Raw genomic sequence first — 22,174 nt, 5'->3', positions numbered from 1 at the left:
CATTTTTGTGCTCGCTTGTAGTAGCATTTAGGGTTTTTAGGAGTATTGGCATTTTATTAGCGCTTTCACAGTACATGAAGAGAAGAAAAAAAGCTAAAAAAAGCCGTTACTAGCATTTAGAAGTGTTTAGGTACATTTAGGAGCATTCAACATTTTTTTTCTGCTGGAAAAATGCTCCAAAAATCTCCACAACAAACGATTTTGTTTCTGCTTCCAGACGCTGAAGTTCAAAAAACGCTAATAGCCTAATGTAGTATGCATGGACACATAGGATAACACTATTTAGCTTCTAGGAGCTTAAAAAATGCTAGTGTGCATGGTGCCTAAAAGTGGACAGAGTAGGAGATAGTCAGACAGATTAGGGTAGGGAGTTCTATAGGATGGGAGAGGCTCAGGAGAAGTCCTGGAGGCCAGCATGGGAGGAGGTGACAAGGGAGCCAGAAAGCAGGAGGTCTTGGGAGGAACAAAGAGAACCATTTGGTTGGTATTTTGAGACTAAGTTGGTGATGTAGCTGGGGGACAGCGTTATGGATGGCTTTGTAAGTTATTGTTAGTATTTTGAATTCAATTAGTTGGGTGGGTGGCAGCCAGTGGAGGGATTGGCAGAGAGGAGTAGCAGACATTGAACAGTTGGTAATTTTGGATGAGACTGATATGTCTGTTAGAAAATTAGCGTGAGAAGACTGATGATGTGAGTTGAGGGGCAGAGAGATAGATTTAGGTGTCATCAGCCTAGAAATGGTATTAGAAGCCATGGGAGGTCATCAGCTGACCTAAGGAGGAGGTGTGGATTGCGAATAGGAGAGGTCCAAGGACAGAACCTTGGGGGACCCCGATAGAGAAAGGAAGCAAGGAGGAAGTAAAATTGTAAGTGATGCTGAAGGTGCGATGGGATAGGTAGGATGAGAACCAGCAAAGACTACAGTCACAGAGACCAAAGGAGTGGAGTCTTTTTGAGGAGGAGCAGGTGGTCAACTGTATCAAAGGCATCAGAGAAGTCCAGGATTAGGAGTATAGAATAGTGTCCATTGGTTTTAGCCATTAGTAGATCATATGTGAATTTTAGGAGAGCAGATTTATATTTATTGAAATCTTTCAGAGACTTGGTCATACGCCACAGGCGCTCAACAGCGGTTGTAGACATAAGTGGCTTGGTTGGGGCAGGACAGGGATGAGATCTTGTCACAGAGGTGGTCAGTAGCAGAGTAGAGAAGAGAACGGTTAAGATGGCGAAGGTTCTTATGGGTAATTGTTAGGCTGTTGGCGGAAGCTCTATTGCAGATTGTATTACAGGGAAGAGACAAATCATTTACCACTGACGGGGTACTTACAATAAATAATCAGTGTTATTTATTTCTGTAAATCCTTTATTCCAAAAGGAAAAAAAGCCTGTTGCTGTAACTGATTATAAAGTGTTAGCTGGAGTTTGGCTTAACCACTTGCCTACCAGGCACGAACACCCCCTTCCTGCCCAGGCCATTTTTCAGCTTTCAGCGCTGTCACACTTTGAATGACAATTGCGTGGTCATACTACACTGTACACAAACACATTTTTCATCATTTTCTTCACACAAATAGAGCTTTCTTTTGCTGGTATGTAATCACTGCTGGGTTTTTTATTTTTTACAAAAAAAAAGACCAAAAATTTTGAAAAAAAAAAAGTTTTTCTACTTTTTTTTGTCAGTAAATTTTGTAACTACGTAATTTTTAGCCTTCACTGATGTGCGCTGATGAAGTGGCACTGATGGGCACTGATAGGCTGAACTAATGGGTATTGATGAGGCGGCACTTATGGGCACTGATGAGGTGACACTGATGAGGAGGCACTAATATGCCACATTTATGGGCACTGATAGGTGGCACTGATATGTGGCATTGATGAGCACTGATAGGCGGCACTGATGGGCACTGTTAGGTGGCACTGATGGGCACTAATAGGCGGCACTGGTGGGCATTGATAGGCATCAGTGCCGGGCACTGAGAGGCGGCACTGGTGGGCACGGATAGGCGGTACAGATGGGCACTGATAGGCATTGATGGGTGGCACTGATGGGCGACACTGATGGGCATTGATGGACAGCAGTGATGGGCAATGATGGGCAGCACTGATAGGCGGCACTAATTGCCAGCACTGACTGGCATGGCTAATGGGCACTGATTTGTGGCACTTGTGGGCACTGACTGCTGCCACTGGTGGGCTCTGATCACTGGCATTGGTGGGCATGGTATTTTTTTTATTTATGGCAATTTATTTATCTATTGTAATCAGGGCACTGATGATCAGTGCCCTGATTACTTCCCTAGCTGTCCCCCTGTGAGGAGATGCCACTGATCGGCTCTCCTCTCTTCGCACTCTCACTCTGTCAGTGTGAGGCGAGGAGAGCCGAATACCGGCATCTCCGTGTTTACATGTGACCGGCTGTGATTGGTTCAAAGAGCCGTGGACGGCTCTTTGATCGCACTGTGTCCTAGCAACACGGTGCGGCCACGATCGCTGCAGTGCAAGTCCCCGCGGGCGCACGCTAGCGGCCGTTCTGTGCCGCCGTCCTACTACGGCGGCCCAGAACAAGAGCTGCACCGCCCCGCCGTCATATGATGGTGGGCGGACAGCAACTGGGTAAATTTGTTAACATATCTGAATCTGCTAGAACATCTAAAACTCCCCTCCCTTCAGACTGACAATGCTGCTGTCCAAAGGTTTCACTGTTGCTCCTTCATCCAGAGTGGTGGAAAACAGAGGGGGGAAAAAAGCCTAAATAGAAAACTGATGCAGCCACCACACCTAATGACTGGTAAGCTGCAATATATTACATTTTTGGTTTTGGGTTTAATGGTGCTTTAGGCTTGGTTTCCATTAGTGAGATTTGTCATGCGACTTGGGACTGCAAAGTCGCATGACAAGTCGAACCCCATGCTTTCCAATGAGTACCATTTATATCTGTGCGACTTCAAAGTAGCACCTGCACTACTTTTGGTCCCACTTTGATGCAACTTGAGGTCCATAGACCTCAAGAATACACTGGCATTGTTTCAAGTCGCATCAAAATCGTGGCAAAATTGCGTGACTTTCAGGTCGCCAAAGTGGAAACCTAGACTTAATGGTATTTTGCCTTCCCTGTCATCCATGTTTCCCTGCTGCATTTTGTATTACCAAGTGGGGGGCACCTCTTTCAGGTTTGCAGCCTTCCAGTGTCCCTTCTCAGGCTCTAGTCCAGCCTGCTAAATAGGCTATTAATCTTCAACAGGGGACACAAAGCTAAAAAGCCTAACAGGGTGCATTGTGAGGTGTGGCTATTGTGTGCTGTGCAGGGTGGATAAAAATCAATGATTTAAAAAAAAATTTTAAAAATCAGATTTTTTTTTAAATTTAAATCGGATTTTTAAAACATTTTTTTAGCAAACTTCTTTTAATAAAATACCTTTTGGAGTAAAATCTAAATATAGTTTTCTATTTAAGATACATTAAAAATTTAGTTTATTCAGCATGAAATGGAGCTTAGTTATGTAGCATGTATATTCTGCAATATTTACATTTTTGGTAAACTCATTCAATGAATCCAAGCTCTGCATATCTCCGCTGAGATAACATGCACTGCATTGATGCATTCACAAAATTTCACAGTAACCATGAGATAAAACAATGTTCAGGAATATTCCTTTATTCCATTGTTTGCGAATCTATGTACACTACAAACTGTATGATTGAATCGGTTCTGATATCGCTGTTTTACCAACCTGACAGCTTATTATTCTAAAATAGGAAACCTTCATTTTGTTTGCTAGTATTAAAGATTCTAACTACCAGCAAGAATAAGTCCTAACATTTAAAGAGCACCTGTCATTTCAGATCCATCATGGCAGCACCTGTTAGCGCCATCCACTCACCTGCTGCCGCCACGTCCCTCACCTTGTTGTGTCACTGCCACATCATCAGCCGTCCCATTAAAGTGAATGGGACTGTCAGTGAGTGAACAGCAAGTCAGAGGAGGAGCCGCTGTGGGACAGAGATGACAGTTGCTCTTTAAAAATTATGATTTAAATCAAGCCTTTTTACTGGTGCTTTGTGAGGGGTGTGTGTGATTCAAAAGACTGGCTGAACAGAATTACAAACCATTTGCAGGTTAATGTTTATATATCTATTTCAAATGTGTACATTGCTGTTTGGATTTCTGCATTCGGAGCAGTAAAAGAAGTTAATTGTTGATGAATATATTATTTCAGAAATACACACATGTACGATTAGCCCGACAGGAGAACCCTATCCCATATTACAGAAGCAAGCTGTGGTGGTGTGGAATGTTACTAATGGGCATTGGTGAAATGGGCAACTTTGCTGCTTACGGCTTTGCCCCAGCAACCCTCATCGCTCCCTTAGGATGTGTCGCTGTTATAGGTAAGTCGTGGCATCCTGATTTTGAGTTTTCTTTATTGTGCATTTGCTCATCAGGTTGCTACTCATGGTTAAGAAAGGTTCGATACACTGATATGTATCCTCAAGTTGCTTTTAAAGCTGAACTCCAGGGAAACTGCTATATACACAGACACAATGCATATGAGGGTGCTTTATCTGCCAAAGGATTTGTGTTTTTGTCCATCAAGTGCTGAGATTTACACTGTACTGTCACACAGCAAAGCCCTGACTGGCAGTGAGTGGGACCTGTTGGGACCCTAGTACATAAAGTTGACAGGACTTTCCCCAGTGGGACTGAGAAGATGAAAATGTGACAGTGATTTATCCATTTCTACTTTAGGCAAAAACAAAAAACAAATAAGTTTTTGGCTTTAGACACATTTTACTAAACCAGCAAATCAGTGCAGAAAATATAGTCTTTTTTTTTTTTTTTTTTTATTTCTACTGCTATGAAGAACTTTTTGGATCTGTGACTTCCCTCTCATACTTTTCTCTGATGCGCTATTTGCCTAGGCCCTTTGTAAGCTTTGTGATGGTCTGTGTTCAATTTTAGGCTGGTCATAGATTTTGGTCTTGCCAGCCTGCTGGAGGTGAGTGGTAGAGGTAAGACAAAGTGGTTCCCAATGCCCAGGCTGGTCTGTATACTCTGGTCGGAACTTAGAAACTTGGATGCACAGTTAGCCTGAGTCACTGCTGGGGAAAACTGAGATCTTTACGGATTACTGCTGGGGATACTGGGATCTGTACTGGCCACACTGGGAATACTGAGATCTACACTGGTCCCTGCTGGGGACACTGACATCTGCACTGGTCACTGCTGGGGTGTTCTGATATTTGTACTAGTCATTGCTCTGGACACTGAAATCTATACTGGTCACAGCTGGGGCCACAGATCTATACTGGTCACTGCTGGAGATGCTTAGATCTGAACTGGTGGTCAGTCACTGCCAAGAAGAAAATAGAGCACCTGTTGTCCTCTGCTACTAGTCATAAAAGTCTTTTTAATGGCCTTGGTGGCCCTCTTCCCTCTCCCATCTCTGATTACTGCACTCTACAAACTATTCTGTACATTACAAAAATCTTTATAATCTCAACAGTTGATGGTTATAATGAAGTTCTTCTTTAAGATAGACTTGGGCAAATAGTTCATTTTTTTTGTGTGCAGAAAAGTAAATGCAATGCAAAAGTTTATTTTTTAATTATTCTTTGTCCTGAGGTTTAGGCATGTCTGTGAGACTGTCACTTGTGTAAATAACTGTGCTTTGTGGGTACAAGTACTGTGGCATATGTTTGCCATGTATACAGGTAATAGGCACGCTGTTATGCGCAGTCTTGTCATACCTACCATTCACCTACATGGCTACGTAGCCACAAGGGCAAATTGAAGACTTGTTGCTACTATGCTCCCTTGACTTTTTTTTTCCTGCACCCCCAGATCAGAAATGTTAGATCTGGCCCTGGCCACACACTGATCAAAATTTGTCCAGTCCCCACTGAACTAGCCACATTTTGATCATATGTGTATTGCCAGCTTAACACAAACTTTCCCCCAACCAATCCATGTGACCGCGCTTAGCTTTGGTGACAGTCCACACTGGCGCTAAACTTTTTATTGAGCAAGGAGGAGGGTCTCATTCCCCCCATACCCAAAAGTACTGGGTATACCCAAGGGATACAGCAGATGGATGTAGCGGAAGGGGGGTGCCATGAAGTATATCAGCGGTGTCCTAACATGAGAACCTGACATTTTGTCCCAAATGGGCAGCACATAGGTTTCCTTTTATAGAGGGGAAAAAAGCCATATGTGTGCATGGTGACGGCCAAGACTGGTAGACTCTGGTCTTTTTTGGCTTTTATTGGGCTTTTCTTGGTTGAAGTCCTGCTTTTAAGAGGTACATGTAGTAATCATTTTGGATACATTGGAGAACCTCTGTCAGACATTTTAACTGCTGGTTGTGTTTCAGTTGGAAATGCTTTTTTTATGCTTCCTCCCTCAGTGACGTCATTGTCAGCAGTGTGGGAAGTGAGGGAAAAGGTCTCAGTTTTGACTCAAATAAGATGATAATAAGTAATAAGATAATAAGCAATAGGAGAACATTTTTAATTGATTAGGGGAAGGCAGGCATCTCAGTCATTTTTTGTTGACTTAAAGTGGACATTCACCCCAAAGAACAAACTATTTGCACTTGGTCCCAGTCTCCTCTCTCTCCTACAATTAGATATTTTTTATTGTTATTTTTTATTTTATTTTTTTTAAGTGTTTTCGACTTTTTTGTGCTTCAGGGCAGCACTTCCTCCCGTCTTGCCTAGGCGAGAATGATGTGCACTCAATTCCACAGGGGCTCAGGTGGGCATTCGGGACCCGTCAAAGACCTTCATCACATCTGCACACACGTGACTTTTCCCCTCATGCATGTGTAAAGATGGCACAAGTAAGGAAGTCTCAGATCTTCGTTTTTATGCACAAGCGAGGGGAAACCTGGTGTATGTGCAGATAGTCCACAGTGCTTTGCCTGGGCCTTCAAAGATGGTGGTGCTGGTGGGGTAGGAGGAACAGGGCCAGCATTAAGGAGAAGTTAATTTTTAACATTTCTTCTCGCTTTCTATTTTCCATAGGGGTAGCTCCCCAGGGGGGACCACAGGTAGCAGCAGTAACCTGATAGGGGACCCTATACATTACTTTTTTAAGCTACTTATGTACTAATGTATGAACATCAGATTCCGGCAGAAAATTCCTGCATAAAAACATAGGCAGTATAGTAAATGCACCCATTTGTATGTTTTTCGAGTACATGCAAGAATGTTTTTAGCTTTTGTTGGAAAGTGCCATACACACGTGTGTTTGTATGTGTGTGTGTGTGTATTTCTGTTTACATACCCGTGTGTACAAGCACATTAAAAACAGTACCTAACCCCAAAACCCTTATCTTTTTATATAGTATTGGACATTTTATCGACAGACCTAATTTATTTTTTTCTATTCTCTCTTATTTTTTTCTTTACATTTAACTATGGTTTTCAGTATTTAATTTTTTCTTGTCAAAAGAAGTTTATTGAGTATACAATATTATAAAGATACATAATGTAAGTTTACAAGGATCTATAAAGTAAGCTCATTGTTTTACAGTAGGGTTTATATAGGTAAATATCATGAAATTTCAAATATTAAACATTGGGTTCACGTAAACCTAAATTAAAGATATATATCATTTCCTTAGTTACTTTTGTAGGTATTTAAATGATTTATACCTACTATACATATTGTTTACAGGTAGAGTGTATACAGGTCAAATAAATTCTGATAATGCGCTTTAATCGTAAGGTGGAGAAAAGGAAAGAGAAAGAAGAAAAAGGGTAGAAAGGCAGAGGTATGGTCCACAAGGTTGTCCCGCTCGTCAGTTTATTATTCTTTTTAGTTCTCTTTGAAGCCTTAGAATGGGTATCTCTCAGTATTTAATTTTTATTGTATATTTGCAATTTTACCTTAACATGTTCTATGGCAATCTATGCTAAGAGCCGTAAACTCTTCATATATATAATATATAAAATACATTTAAGGCACCTATGAGTTCTGTTGGCTTGCTCTTTTCCTTTCTTCATTTTTTTATGATAAAAGCCTTATTAAAGATATTAAGAAACAAGGGGAAAAGTAAAAGGGAGAGGGGGGGGGGAGATGAGGGGAAGGGGAGAGATCCTTTAGGGAGAGGTTGTCGTGGAAAGTGATGTGCCAAATATACTCCTCATAGCTCTGAAAGACAAAACCTGAAGTCAATGTAAGGTAAGATTTTTAAACCAGCACCAGGACCAAGGATATCTTTCATGAAAATCTTTAATTTTTTAACTTTGGCTACCTTAGAACTCTTCAATTTGGCCCCCGATCCCTCCTAATCCTTATGCGTACACACAATCGGAATTTCCGACAACCAAACCGTGGATTTATTTCTGACGGATGTTGGCTCAAACCTTACTTGCATACACACGGTCGCACAAATGTTGTCGGAAATACCGAACGTCAACAACGCAGTGACATACAACACGTACGACTAGCTGAGAAAAAGGAAGTTCAGTAGACAGTGCGGCTCTTCTGCTTGATTCCGAGCACGGAATTGTGTACACACGATCGGAATTTCAGACAACGGATTTTGTTGTCGTAAAATTTGAGATCCAGCTCTCAAACTTTTGTTGTCGGAAATTCTGACAGCAAATGTCCGATGGAGCCTGCACACCGTCGGAATTTCCGACTGCAAGCTCACATCGAACATTTGTTGTTGGAAATTCGGACTGTGTGTACGCGGCATTACTCTTTTTCTGCACAGCAGTGGTCATGTCACTGATAAGTTCATCTCCCTTTTTTTTTTTTTCTTCTTTTTTTTCCTTTTTCCTTCCCTCTTGAGCCCCTGTGTTATATATTTAATGTGGGTTTTTGGAATCTAAAATTTTTAATTTTTTTTCTAACCACCATATCCATGGTATTATTTGTATGCTTTTTTATTCTTTGCACCTATGGGCTCTGTTAATTAAGCTTTGTTTTTTTTTCTTTTTTTGGGGAATTTTTATAATGAAAAATTTAAATAAAAATACATAAAAGAAAAACAAAAAAAAAGAGAACGCTGGGCTGCATTTACATCAGTAAAAAAAAATGTCTGTATGCCTAAAAACATTGCATTTTTAGGTATCAGTGTATCTAGTTCTATATCTGCCAATGTTCACCATCTCTTTAACCCTCCATTTAGAACTGACCTCCCTGGCGACATAAACAAAGTGCTTTTCTCCAAAGTAAAGTGGATTCCCTTTATCTATTAGGCCTCAGGGACCCTAGCTTTCAGCTAGCATGTGGCCTTAAACGTTGAATGACAGACAGCCCCATGACATGCTGAACTGTTGTCATGGAGAGACTGATAATATAAAGGCCTCGCAGACATAATTATGTAGAGGAAAATACGAGTTTATCTTGCCTGTTGTTTTTATCTTTCTATTACATATGACTCGTTTTGCTCCAGAGGTTCGGCAGTTTATGAAGATAATGCCTCAATCAAAAAGTTGTTAATATTGTAGATACATGTTATCAGATGTGAAAACTGGGCTAACAAGGCATTTTACCAATGCTATACATAATGTAATGGGTCTGTAAGCATAGCTCCCAACTGTCCCTGATTCGGAACAAAGTCCCTCTGTCCCTCTTTACTCTTCATTTTTCCCTCGTTTTGGTCTAATATCACTCACCGGCCACTGTATTAGGTACACCTTGCTGATACCGGGTTGGACCCCCTTTGGCTTTATTCTTTGTGGCGTAGATTCAACAAGTTGTTGGAAAAATTACTCAGAGATTTTGGTCCATATTGACATGATAGAATCACGCAGTTGCTACAGATTTGTCAGCTGCACATCCATGATGCCAATCTCCTATTCCACCACATGCCAAAGGTGCTCTATTGGATGAGATCTGGTGACTGTGGAGGGCATTGGAGTACAGAGACCTCATTGTCATGTTCAGGAAACCAGCGGTGAAATGATTTGAGCTTTGTGACATGGTGCATTATCCTGCTGGAAGGAGCCATCCCATCATAAGATGAGTACATTGTAGTAATAAAGGGATGGACATGGTCAGCAACAATACTTGGGTAGGCCGTAGCATTTAAACAATGATCAATTGGTACTAAGGGGCCCAAAGTGTGCCAATAAAATATCCCCCACACCATTACACCACCACCACCAGCCTGAACCATTGATACAAGGCAGGATGGATCCATGCTTTCATGTTGTTTATGCCAAAGTCTGACCTTACCATCTGAATGTCGCAGCTGAAATCAAGCCTCATCAGACCAGGCAACGTTTTTCCAATCTTCTATTGTCCAAATGTGGTGATCCTGTGTGAATTGTAGCCTCAGTTTCTTGTTCTTAGCTGGCAGGAGTGGCACCCGGTGTGGTCTTCTGCTGCTGTATCCCATTTGCTTCAAGGTTCAATGTGTTGTGCGTCTTTAGAGATGGTATTCTGCATACCTTAGTTGTAAAAAGTGGTTATTTGAGTTACTGTCGCCTTTCTACCTTTCGGACCATTCTCTGTAAACCCTAGAGGTGGTTATGTTCAAGCCTTAATATCTTAAATAATATTAGGTTTTTCAATTCAGGAGTATATAGTGAGTTTGGAAATCGTAGAGAAATACCTAAATAATGCATTACAATTTAACTAAACCTATTAGATTTTAGACGACTGAGTCTAAATTAGTTTTAGTCAACTAAAATGTACTGGAGGTTTTAGACAACTAAATTGCAGATGACTAAAATGGGGCTAAAACTAAAATGGCATTTTAGTGAAAAGACTAAAACTAAATAAAAATTTGTTGCCAAAATTAACACTGGTCTTGGCAATGGAGAAAGTCAATAGCCACCTGCATCCTGGCCACAGAGAACACAAATTGGCAATAGCTGTTTTGTAGTAATGGAGGACACTAGGCAGCTTTTCTGAAAAGCCACCTGCGTTCTAGGAGGGGGGCCATTTACGCTGTACTGCTGTACACCTATAAGGCCTCGTTCACACACATCAATGTGTACCCTGTGCAAGGGCTGTGTTTACCTGCAGGTGTTGCATGCATTCCTATGGGGTCAGTCTCATTGATGCCAGTTGGGGCGCAGCAGCTCCACCGTGTGGTGCAGTCACTGCGTCCCATTTGACTGCCTGCATGAGATGCACAGAACACCTGTACATCCCTGTGCAAATAAACATGGCCCTCTCATGGGGTGTGCATTAATACTCCCTGTGTGAACAAGGCTTTAACTATGCTCAAACAGTACAAAAAGCATAAGTATAGAGCACTTTTCTGTGCAGGATTCTGCTGCCAGCCATTGCCAGCAAGAGCCTGCATACTAGTTGCTGTAGTTTCATGTGTCCGTGTCCCTTTTAGCTGCTTGATATTCCTTATTTTCAGGATTACTTTCCATATGCATAGTCCTACCTTTTCCCTATAGCAATGCCCAACCCTTCAAAAAAGTGTGCAAAATCCTACATCCTAAATGTGCACAATGTAACTGTGAGCTTGAATATTCTACTGATCAAGTTGCTGCAGGCACCCACTGTGTTCCCACAAGTAATGGTAATGTATACAAATATCTGGTGTTGCGCAAACTCTATATAATATCTATCTATCTATCTATCTATCTATCTATCTATCTATCTATCTATCTATCTATCTATCTATCTATCTATCTCTATATATATATGTATATATATCTCTATATAGATCTATATCTATCTATCTATATATATATATATATATATATATATATATATATATATATATATATATATATATATCTATCTATATATATATATATATTAGATAGATGGATAGAGCAGTGGGAGCACATACAGTGGAGAGAATGCTGAGTTGCAACCAAAGAACATCATACCTACTGTGAAGCATGGGGGTGGCAACATCATGCTTTGGGGCTGTTTCTCTGCAAAGGGAACAGGACAACTGATCCGTGTACATGAAAGAATGAATGGGGCCATGTATCATGTGATTTTGAGTGCAAACCTCCTCCCATCAGCAAGGGCATTTGAAGATAAAACGTGGCTGGGTCTTTCAGCATGACAATGATCCCAAACACACCGCCTGGGCAACAAAGGAGTGGCTTCGTAAGAAGCATTTCAAGGTCCTGGAGTGGCCTAGCCAGTCTCCAGATCTCAACCCCATAGAAAACCTTTGGAGGGAGTTTTCTTTTCAATCATTTTTATTGAGAAAAAATATAAAGAATATAGAAAATAGCATGTACAAATTGCACAACATATACAGTATAAAATTAAATGGGGAGAGAAGGGGGGGGGGGAGAACGGGGGGAGGGCCATATATTTCAGCCTATGTGGTCTGCAGGGCTCCTATGAACATTCCATATTATGCATTATTTATTTTTACAATGGGGATATCTATACGTCTGTACCCACTCAATCAGATTTCTACAACTTGCATGTGTATCCAGGCTATAAACCTAACACAGTACATTTGGGTATATATTTTGCTTGTCATATTTATTCCTCAATTCAATCCTTTATCTTTCGCTTTACTGCATTGTGTGGAGGGGAGGTGCGCCTCCGGGACCCAACCGCCCACCCCAATTGGGGTCTCTACTGTGGGCCGGGGGCCCCGGCCTCACACCCCCCCCCCCTCGCCGCTAATATATCGGAGTTTCCAAAGCTGTTTCTATGGCAACATCTTAGGTGGGAGAACCTGCATAGATTGTTAAAAGGATAGAGCAGCAAAAGGAAAAGTATAGGGGTAACAGAGAGAAAAATAGAAGAGGGGGAAAAAAGTTTGGGAGGAGTTCGGGTGGAGTGCACCCCAAGGGATCCCTCTCAGGATCCGTTAATTTTCAAAACCTGTGGATAAATAGGATAACCATGGTTCCCAAATTTTATCAAAAGCCTTCTGTTTATCTAGAAGAATCGCTGTGAGGCGTTCATTAATCATGATCCATGTCCGTTTTGCTTTAACCATTTCAAAAGGAACCAGGGGTTTTCTCCAGGCTCCCGCTACCGCTATTCTAGATGCTGTGAATATAAAGGATATGAGTTTCCTGGTGTGACTAGGTATTCCTTCTACTTGGTCCCCCAATAAAGCTTGTTGTGGGGATTTGGTGAGGTTAACTTGGGTCAGTGAATATATGAAATTATAGATCCGTATCCAGAATCGTTTGACCTTAGGGCAGGTCCACCAAGTGTGGTACATTGTGCCTTCTTTGCCGCATCCTCTGAAACACAAAGGAGAGGCATCGGCAATATATGTCGCAATTCTCGTCGGGACCATGTACCACCTTAATAAAACTTTGTAGTTCGCTTCTATCAGAGAAGTGTTAATATAGCCTTTCGCAGCCATCTGTGCCATTTTGTACCATTTATCAGTCTCCATCGCTATCTCCAAATCTTGCTCCCACCTTAGCATATAGAGTAATTTCTCCATTGTGGAGATCAGAATGCTATAGATTAGTGATATGTGGCCTTTATGTTTATCATAAGACCTACATAGGTATTCCATTGGGGTGGAAGATAGAATGTCAGTTCTACGTTGTAGAGTATGTAGGAAATGAGCTATCTGGAGATAACGATAAAACTCTGTGTTGGGTAATTGAAACTTTTCTATTAGTGCTTGTTTCGGTAATATACCTTTATGGTCACACATGTCAGCAATGCGTATCAGACCTTTGTTGGTCCACCAAGCTAGGCTTTGGGGATTAAGACCTGGGGTTAAATCTGGGTTCCCCGCCAAGGGGCCATGGGGGAATGTATGGAGCGGAAAGCAAAGGGTTTTTGTAGTCTATCCCACAGACTCATTGAGAAGGATAATGTGGGACACATTAAGGTTGGTCTGTCTTTCATATTAAGCCACATCATATGGCTAATGGGTTTTGTGGGGTAAGGGGCAGATTCCATTGTCATCCAAGACGGGGCTGGTGCTCCAGAGTGGGAGCGAATTAATTGAGCCAATTGGGCTGCTTCGAAATATTTTATCAAATTAGGGACTCCCAGGCCTCCCTTGGTTTTGGAGGCATTAAGGGTTAGTTTGTTCACCCTAGGTCTTGTGTTCCCCCATATGAACTTCATTATTTTTTTCTGAAACACCTCTAGATCAGGTCTGTTGATAGCAATCGGGAGAGTCCTAAACAAATACAACAATCTTGGTAAAAGATTCATTTTTATGGAGTACAGTCTGCCGAACCACGATGGGGGGCTAGCAGCCCATCTTGATAAATCTGATTTCAACCTCCCATACATGGGGGGGTAGTTGGCTTTATAGAGAGTCTGTATGGTGGGGGTTAGAAATATACCTAGGTATGGAAGTTTGTCTTTCTGCCATTTGAATTGGAATGACGTTTGTAGTTGTTGAACTGTCTGTTGTTCTAACGTGAGATTTAAGGCCTCGGATTTGGAGTGATTAATTGTAAGACCCGAAAACACCGAGAAGCGACGTAGAATTTGGAATAGGTTGGGAAGAGAAACAATCGGAGAGGAGATGAACATCAAGATATCATCGGCGAACAGAGAACATTTCTGTTCGCCATTTCCACAATGTATGCCTCTTACGTCCTTATTGCTTCTTATTTTGATCACTAGGGGCTCTAATGCTAAAATAAATAGTATAGGTGATAGAGGGCATCCCTGCCTTGTTCCTCTGTGTATGTTTATTGTGTGTGATTTATATCCTTTTATCTGGATTTTGGCCGTAGGTGTATTGTATAGTGTCTGTAGTATTGTTAGGAAATGGGGCCCAAACCTGTATTTCCTTAGTACATAATATATATATTCCCATGTGACCGAATCAAATGCTTTGCAAAGATCCAATGAAAGTAGCATACCCTTCCGTATTCCTATATTATCCCAGTTGGAGTTAAGCGCTGCTATGATATCTATCGCCCGACGGGTTTGATCTGAGGCTTGTCGGCCGGGGACGAATCCCACCTGGTCTGGGTGAATATAATTGGCTAGGAAAGTGTTCATTCTGGTCGCTAACACCTTGGTCATCAATTTGAGATCTGTATTAATTAGCGATATTGGACGGTAATTGGCAGGGTCTCCATGATCCTTTCCCGGTTTGGGAATGACTTGTATGAGGGCTTCATTTTCGTATGTACCTAGTGTGTCACCTTTCCTTACTGCATTAAAAAAGGAACATAGATGCGGGGTCAATATGGCTGCGTATTTTTTATAGTAGTGGCCCGTGAAGCCATCCGGACCAGGTGCTTTTGAGGGGTTCAGGCACTTGATGGCTGCTAAAATTTCCCCCTCGGTGAAGTCTGCTTCCATTAACTCTACATGTTCTTGTGCAACTTGTGGTAGTGAGATATCATGGAAAAAAGCGTCCGCTTTAGTTTTAGGAAATGGATTGGGTTTGTTGTATAATTTAGTGAAGAACCTTGAGAATTCTTGTGTTATCAATTGGGGATTTTGAGTATGTTTCCCTTCTCTCGTGCGAATTCTCGGCATGGCTGAGTTAAATGGACGGGGGGTAAGTTTTCTTGCTAAAAAGGTCATAGGTTTATCTCCCCTGGTATAGAAACGATGTCTAGCCCAGCGGAGGTACTTTTCAGCCTTGGTTGTGAGACTATAATTTAGTGCTGACCGTGCTATATCTATTTTATGGCGTAAATCTAAATGGGGGTTAGTTTTTTGTTCCTGGACTATTTTGTGTAATTCTTCTTCCTGTTGCTGTATCTTTTGCATATTGTTTCTCTTGTTTCTAGAGGCTATTTGGATTAGTCTACCACGAATAGTGGCTTTATGTGCTGCCCAGTTAGTGCCGGGGGAGGTGGCGCTAGGATGGTTATCAATGAAATATTGTCGAATATCTTTCTCTAGTTCAGCGTAAACTATGGGGTCATTTAGCAGTGAAGCATTAAGCCGCCAGGATGAGGGTTGTGGTCTCGTCCAGAGATCGGATAGTGACATTAAGACTGGTGAGTGGTCGGACCATGAGTTGGGAACTATTTCAGCAGATGTGATCGATGGCAGTAATGCGGATTGTATGAATAAATGGTCTATACGGGAATATGTTTTATGGACTAGGGAGTAATGAGTAAAATCTCTGGTTGTGGAATGAAAGTCTCTCCATACATCTACTAGATCATGTGAATACAGCATCCGAGCTAGTTTAACGCCTTGTTTGGGAATATGTTTCACAATGGGTTTGTGTATATTAGACCTGTCTAAAATTTGATCCAGAGAAACGTTACTGTCTCCTCCCAGTATTACTTTGCCTTGTATATGTGCGAGCAGGATTTTCAGCATATTTTCGAAAAATGTTACTTGACCTGTGTTAGGCGCGTAATATGATATAAGTGTGAGAGCACTTTCATTAACTGTACCCACAACCATGATATATCTCCCTTCCTTGTCTTTTATGACCATATTAGGGGTGAATGGAACTCTCTTGGCGATACAAATTGCCACCCCTCTCTTTTTATCTGGACCATTTGACAAATAAAAAGTGGGGTATTTAGGACTCAGGTAACGGGGGGCTGAAGTGCGCGAGAAATGTGTCTCCTGGAGGAGTAGGAAATCAGCTTTCAAGTTATGGTAATTTTGAAAGGCTTTAGCGCATTTCGTGGGGGAATTTAAACCCTGGACATTATGCGTTAAAATGTGAGTATGGGATGTGTGTACTAGTGAGCTTAACATCATGGTTCGACAGTCTGTACTTGCCCGTTGTAGATGTCCACCAACTCCGTCCGCCTGAGGGTGTCCTGGTATGATTCTTCGCTGTTCGGACGTTGGGGTGCACTCCGGGAGGGAAGGGGGAGAAAAGAGAAAGAGAGAGAAGATGAGAAAACAATGTTGGGGTAGGGTGAACTGGACCACTGTCCACCCGTCCCCTAGAAAAAACATACATGAGCATCTGATATAGGGTTAAAGGCATATATTTCAAGGTCCTGGAGATCATAATCTCCGTCTAGTGGAGCGAGGTTATCGTCACCCGGTCGGTGACGGCAAGCTCGCTAGAAAGTGGCATGCGGTTCCGCCCCGGCTCTTTCAATATAAAATATTGTTCCTATAAGGAGGGAATCCTATCTAGACTAATAGACTAACGTTTTCTATTGGCCTAAATCTCGCTAGGCTCAACTAAACAAAATTTGAGTAATTGTTTGCAAAGAACAAGTAACGCCTGCATTCTAAGCTAGCAGTTATTAATAGAGGAATTTCAAGCAAAACTCTCAATAAAAGAAGGAGACTATGTCCCTCTAAAAATAAGGAAGTCTCATTAATGTTGTAATGACATAATAAACTGGCTCAACCGTAGCCAACCGTATGAGTTCCAAGTCCCCTAGGGGGTCCATGCAGCGATGGAATTTGTCACTGCAGGAGCAAAAGGGAAAAAATTGTGATCAATAGGATATTCAGATCCATCAGCCGTCTGGTCCTGTTGCTGGGTGTCGTCTTCTTGAGGAGTATCGTGAGCGTTGTTGTTCCCACAAGGGTGAGACTGGACGATCCAATTCCGGTCGAGATTTTGGGGAGGATGTTTCTCTGGAGATTAAGCCTAGGCCCATAAGGATGTCTTCTCCATCTGGAAAATTAGTAAAGGAATGTGTTTTCCCCTTAAAGGTAAATGACAAACGAAAAGGGAATGACCACCGATACTTAATTTGGCGGTTAGTAAGCTGCGCCAATAACGGCTTCAGGGCCCGTCTTTTTTGGATAGTCATTTGTGAGATGTCCGCAAAAATTTGTGTTGGATGACCCATGAGGTTGATTTCATTCTTACCGCGGGCTGCGGTCATTATTTGCTCCTTAATTCTATAAAAGTGTGGATTGACGATCACATCCCTCGGGGGGCCATCTTGTCTTGGAGCTGTCAGTGCTCTATGGACTCTGTCGATTTCCATGTGCTGCGGCGTAATGTCAGGAATCAGATCTTGCATTAATGTATGCACTGCATCTTCCAAATCTGTTACTGTTTCTGGTAGTCCGCGTATGCGGAAGTTATGGCGCCTGGATCTATTTTCTTGATCTTCGATTTTGGCGTTGGCTTCATCTAACTGTTCCTGCAGTGAGGATATCATGTTTGAATTCTGGTTAACTCTCCGAACTGTGCCATCCATTTTAGATTCAATATGATCCAGCCTCTCTCCTATATCATTAAAGTCATGCTTCATTTCAGCAGTGATTGATTGACATGCTTTGGTCAGTTCTTGTTGTAATAGTGCTGAAAAGCGAGCAAGGAGGACAGAATCTCCTGAGTATGGTGCTGGAGGTGGGGGAGGCTGCTCACTTGCTGTGCTGTTTTGGCTCAGGGCAAGTTCAGCTATTTCAGCCATATTTCTCTCCATGGAGGACGCTGGGGAGGTTGCACCATCTATTCCCTCTCCCTGATAAGTATGGGAGGGGGAAAGAGAGAAGTGTGGGGACTCACCCTTCTGTGGCCTGGTCGAATCTTCCTGTGATTGGGAGGAGAAGGGGTCCCGTGCGTCGTCCATGTCTGCAGCCGCAGAAGCTTGAAAGGAGGTTCTTGCAGAGGGGGATTGAGTGTTCTTCGCCCCGCTCACCTGCTTCGCTGCATGTATATCTGTCCTCCTGCCGGTCGCCATCTTGGATGGGGGGGTCCGCGCTGCTGTGTTCCCAGAACGGAACGAATAGCTTGTTTGTGGGGGCTTTTTCTTAGCTGTACCCCCTCCTCTGCGATTCATCGCTTGATCCGCAAACCGGCAGCGAGTGTTGCGGCTTCCCTCCGGCTCGTTTTAGCTGTGAAAAGCCGGCGGCGTGCGGAGCAGGTCAGAACATGTCTGCTCCCGTGCCCGCGCGCATGCGCACTCCTTTTGGAGGGAGTTTTAAGTCCGTGTTGCCCAGCGACAGCCCCAAAACATCACTGCTCTAGAGGAGATCTGCATTGAGGAAGGGAGAACATACCAGCAACAGTGTGTGACAACTGTGTGAAGACTTACAGAAAACGTTTGACCTCTGTCATTGCCAATAAAGGATATATAACAAAATATTGAGATGAACTTTTGCTATTGACAAAATATTTATTTTCCACCATAATTTGCAAATAAATTCTTTCAAAAATCAGACAACATGATTGTCTGGATTTGTTTCCACATTTTGTCTCTCATAGTTGAGGTATACCTATGATGACAATTACAGGCCTCTCATATCTTTTTTAAGTGGGAGAACTTGCACAATTGGTGGCTGACTAAATACTTTTTTGCCCCACTGTAGGTGTCACAACAGGGTTGGAAGTACACAGGATGCCATGCAGAAGTTGATATCTTAGAAGAAAGACAATTGTGCACGTTGCTTCACCACTGGATATGAACTATTATGCACTTTATTATTATGTGTGTACTTTATTATGGACTACACCAATAATATGCACTTATATGTGATTCTATTTTGACTGTTTTGTTACTTATCACGTTTATTTTTTTTTATTATACTGTATATATGTATTGATATTATATAGAGTTTGTGCAACACCAGATACTTGTATACGATTGCTGTTCAATGATTAAAGGCTTTTTCTGAAAGTTGCTAATTGTACATGTAGCACCCTGATGTTTAGGCAGGGTTGCTATTAAATTTAGTTGCCAAGTGATAGTTGCTTTAGCCAATTGTTAGGTCAATTCATTTTGCCCTAATTCTGGAATTGCTGCACTTCTCTCTTCTGTCGCTAGGTGGCCTGGTATCTGAACATTAGATAAGACAAGGGCATTGCAAGGACATATTGGGAATGAATGGGATGTCTCAGCCAATGGGCAGGGATTTTCTTGGGTTGCTTGGCCTGCTGGGAGAACCTATTTAATTGAGCGGAGTCAGGTGATTGGTGTGCTGTGGTACCTGGACAGCTGTCTGGGTGGATGTGTGTTGTATCACCCTGGGCTGCTAGGCCAGAAACCTAAGTCCTATCCCAGGGACATCTGGCTGCTAGGCTGTCTAAGGGCCTATCCAGAAGCAGGAAAAGCAGTGTAGGGTTGGGACACAGTGAGTGAGTGTGGTGTAAAGAGAACTGTTCATGTTGCAAATAGTTGAATACCATTACAGTTAGTAACAGGGGGCGGTCCTCCCCGAGTGACACACATTGGGGGGGGTATCAGGCACTGCCCAGGGACCCCAAGTGCATGTGGGGCCCCTGCACTTTCCCTGTATTGCAGATTTGTAAATAGTTGATCCAATCAGCAGAGAGCCCAGACATGTGGGGGAAGCTGTCTGTAACTCCCCCCTGTCATCTCATCAAGTTAGGCTGTCCTTTGGGGATGTTCATTATCTCCCGAGGCAGCCGGAGGTGGTGGGCGGGGTTGGGGTGTGGCTGCCTCCTCCACTCCTCCTACATACTCCTCCCCTCAGGCTGACCCCCCCCCCCAGCTAAAGAAGATAGAGGAGGAGAGACCACAGCAGCCCGGGAATCTTCTGACATGTTGTAAGTGACTGAGCAATGCACATTGCCACTACATGCAGACCTAACCTGTCTCTATATATATCACCCTAACCTGGCACTCTATACCACCCAGACCTGACACTATATACCCCCCTAACCTGGCTCTATATACCACCCTGACCTGGCACTATATACCACCCTGACCTGGCACTATATACCACCCTAACCTGGCTCTATATACCACCCTGACCTGACACTATATACCACCCTAACCTGGCACTGTATACCACCCTAACCTGACACTATATACCACCCTAACCTGGCACCAGGGGCGTAACTACCACCATAGCAACCCATGCGGGCGCTATGGGGCCCACAGCCAAGTGGGGCCCAGTGAGGATGAGAGCACCGCCGGCACAGTCTCCCAGCCAGGGGAAGAGAAAGGAGAGGAAGAGACAAGCTGTGACCTGTGCCCAATGCAGCGTGACCTGTGCCAATACAGCGTTGCCTGTGCCCAATACAGCCTGGTCTGCCTGTGCCCCATACAGCCTCACCTGTGCAGAGGAAGAGGCAAGCCACCCGGATCAGCAGAGAGCTAAATTGCCCGATGTAATAGCTTTCATTAGAACTTCCAGTGTTCCCGGGGCTCACGTCACATAGCTCCACCTCTTGGCCCAGTGCCTTTGATAGACAGAACGCCAATCCAATGCGGAACGTGTGACGTCATCAAAGGCGTCAGGCCAAGAGGTGGGGCTATGTGACGATGAGCCCCGGGAAGACGGGAAATTCAAATGAAAGCTATTACAGCGGGCAATCCCGCTCTCTGCTGATCCGGGTGGCTTGCTTCTTCCTCTGCACAGGTGAGGCTGTATGGGGCACAGGCAACGCTGTATTGGGCACAGTTCATGCTGTATGGGGCACAGGTCATGCTGTATGGGGTACAGGTCAGGCTGCATTGGGCACAGGTCACGCTGCATTGGGCACAGGTCATGCTGTATGGGGCACAGGTCACGCTGCATTGGGCACAGGTCACGCTGCATTGGGCACAGGTCACGCTGCATTGGGCACAGTTTACGCTGCATTGGGCACAGGTCACGCTGCATTGGGCACAGGTCACGCTGTATGGGGCACAGGTCATGCTGCATTAGGCACAGGTCACGCTGCATTGGGCACAGGTCACGCTATATGTGGCACAGGTCACGCTGCATTGACACTAGGGCAGCTGTGGGGGGGCTGTTTGCAGGGGGGCCCCATACAACATTTTGCTATGGGGCCCTGCTATTTCTAGTTACGCCCCTGCCTGGCACTATATACCACCCTAACCTGACACGTACCTGGTGGTAGAGCCTGATATGCAGAGGACAGCCTCTCTTACACTCGAGGCCCCTGATAGAGCAGACAGGAGGCGCAGGAGTGAAGAGTCGCACGAGTGCCTGACAGGATCACTGACAGCGGAGCTGGACTGGAACTCCAAGTGGGGTTTATGGTGGAAAACCGACACAGCAGAAGACCAGGAAAAGCATCGGCATCAACCTGTTCCAGGAAGCTGGAACAGGCTGATGCTGGAACACCACTGGCTGAGAAGCAGGTGTAGCTGCGGGTGGGATGGATGCTCCCAGAGGGCTGAAGAGCAGGCAGGTACAGGCAGGCTGGGTCATACACAGGTGAGCATGTCAGGAACAGATGCAGAGACTGGAGCGGAGTCAGGGTACAGGCCGAAACGGCAACAGGCTGGCAGCAAGGTAGCAGAGGGAGCAGGCAGGTGCAGAGACAAGCCAGGGTCGGATGCAGGCAGACAGCAGGAAAGTCGGGAACAAACCGGGTCAAACAACTGGAACAGATATCAGGTAACGGGTAGCAGAGACACATGGGTATGCTGTAGGGCAGACAGCATTGATTCTGGGTG

The 22,174-nt window shown here is 43.6% G+C and overlaps 1 protein-coding gene across 3 annotated transcripts in view; it reads left to right on the top strand.

Moving 5' to 3' along the window:
* The window catches only part of NIPAL2 (NIPA like domain containing 2), a 176,720-nt gene that overhangs the window by 49,677 nt on the left and 104,869 nt on the right, over positions 1 to 22,174 (top strand). For all 3 annotated transcript variants that reach the window (XM_073632028.1, XM_073632027.1, XM_073632029.1), the window contains exon 3: positions 4,222 to 4,393. In XM_073632028.1, coding sequence (XP_073488129.1) covers positions 4,222 to 4,393 — 172 coding nt within the window. The remainder of the gene's footprint in view (positions 1 to 4,221; positions 4,394 to 22,174) is intronic.

This window comes from Aquarana catesbeiana, linkage group LG05 (assembly GCF_042186555.1).
Source record: "Aquarana catesbeiana isolate 2022-GZ linkage group LG05, ASM4218655v1, whole genome shotgun sequence".
NCBI classification, from domain to species: domain Eukaryota; kingdom Metazoa; phylum Chordata; class Amphibia; order Anura; family Ranidae; genus Aquarana; species Aquarana catesbeiana.
This window is presented reverse-complemented; position numbering and strand designations above follow the sequence as displayed.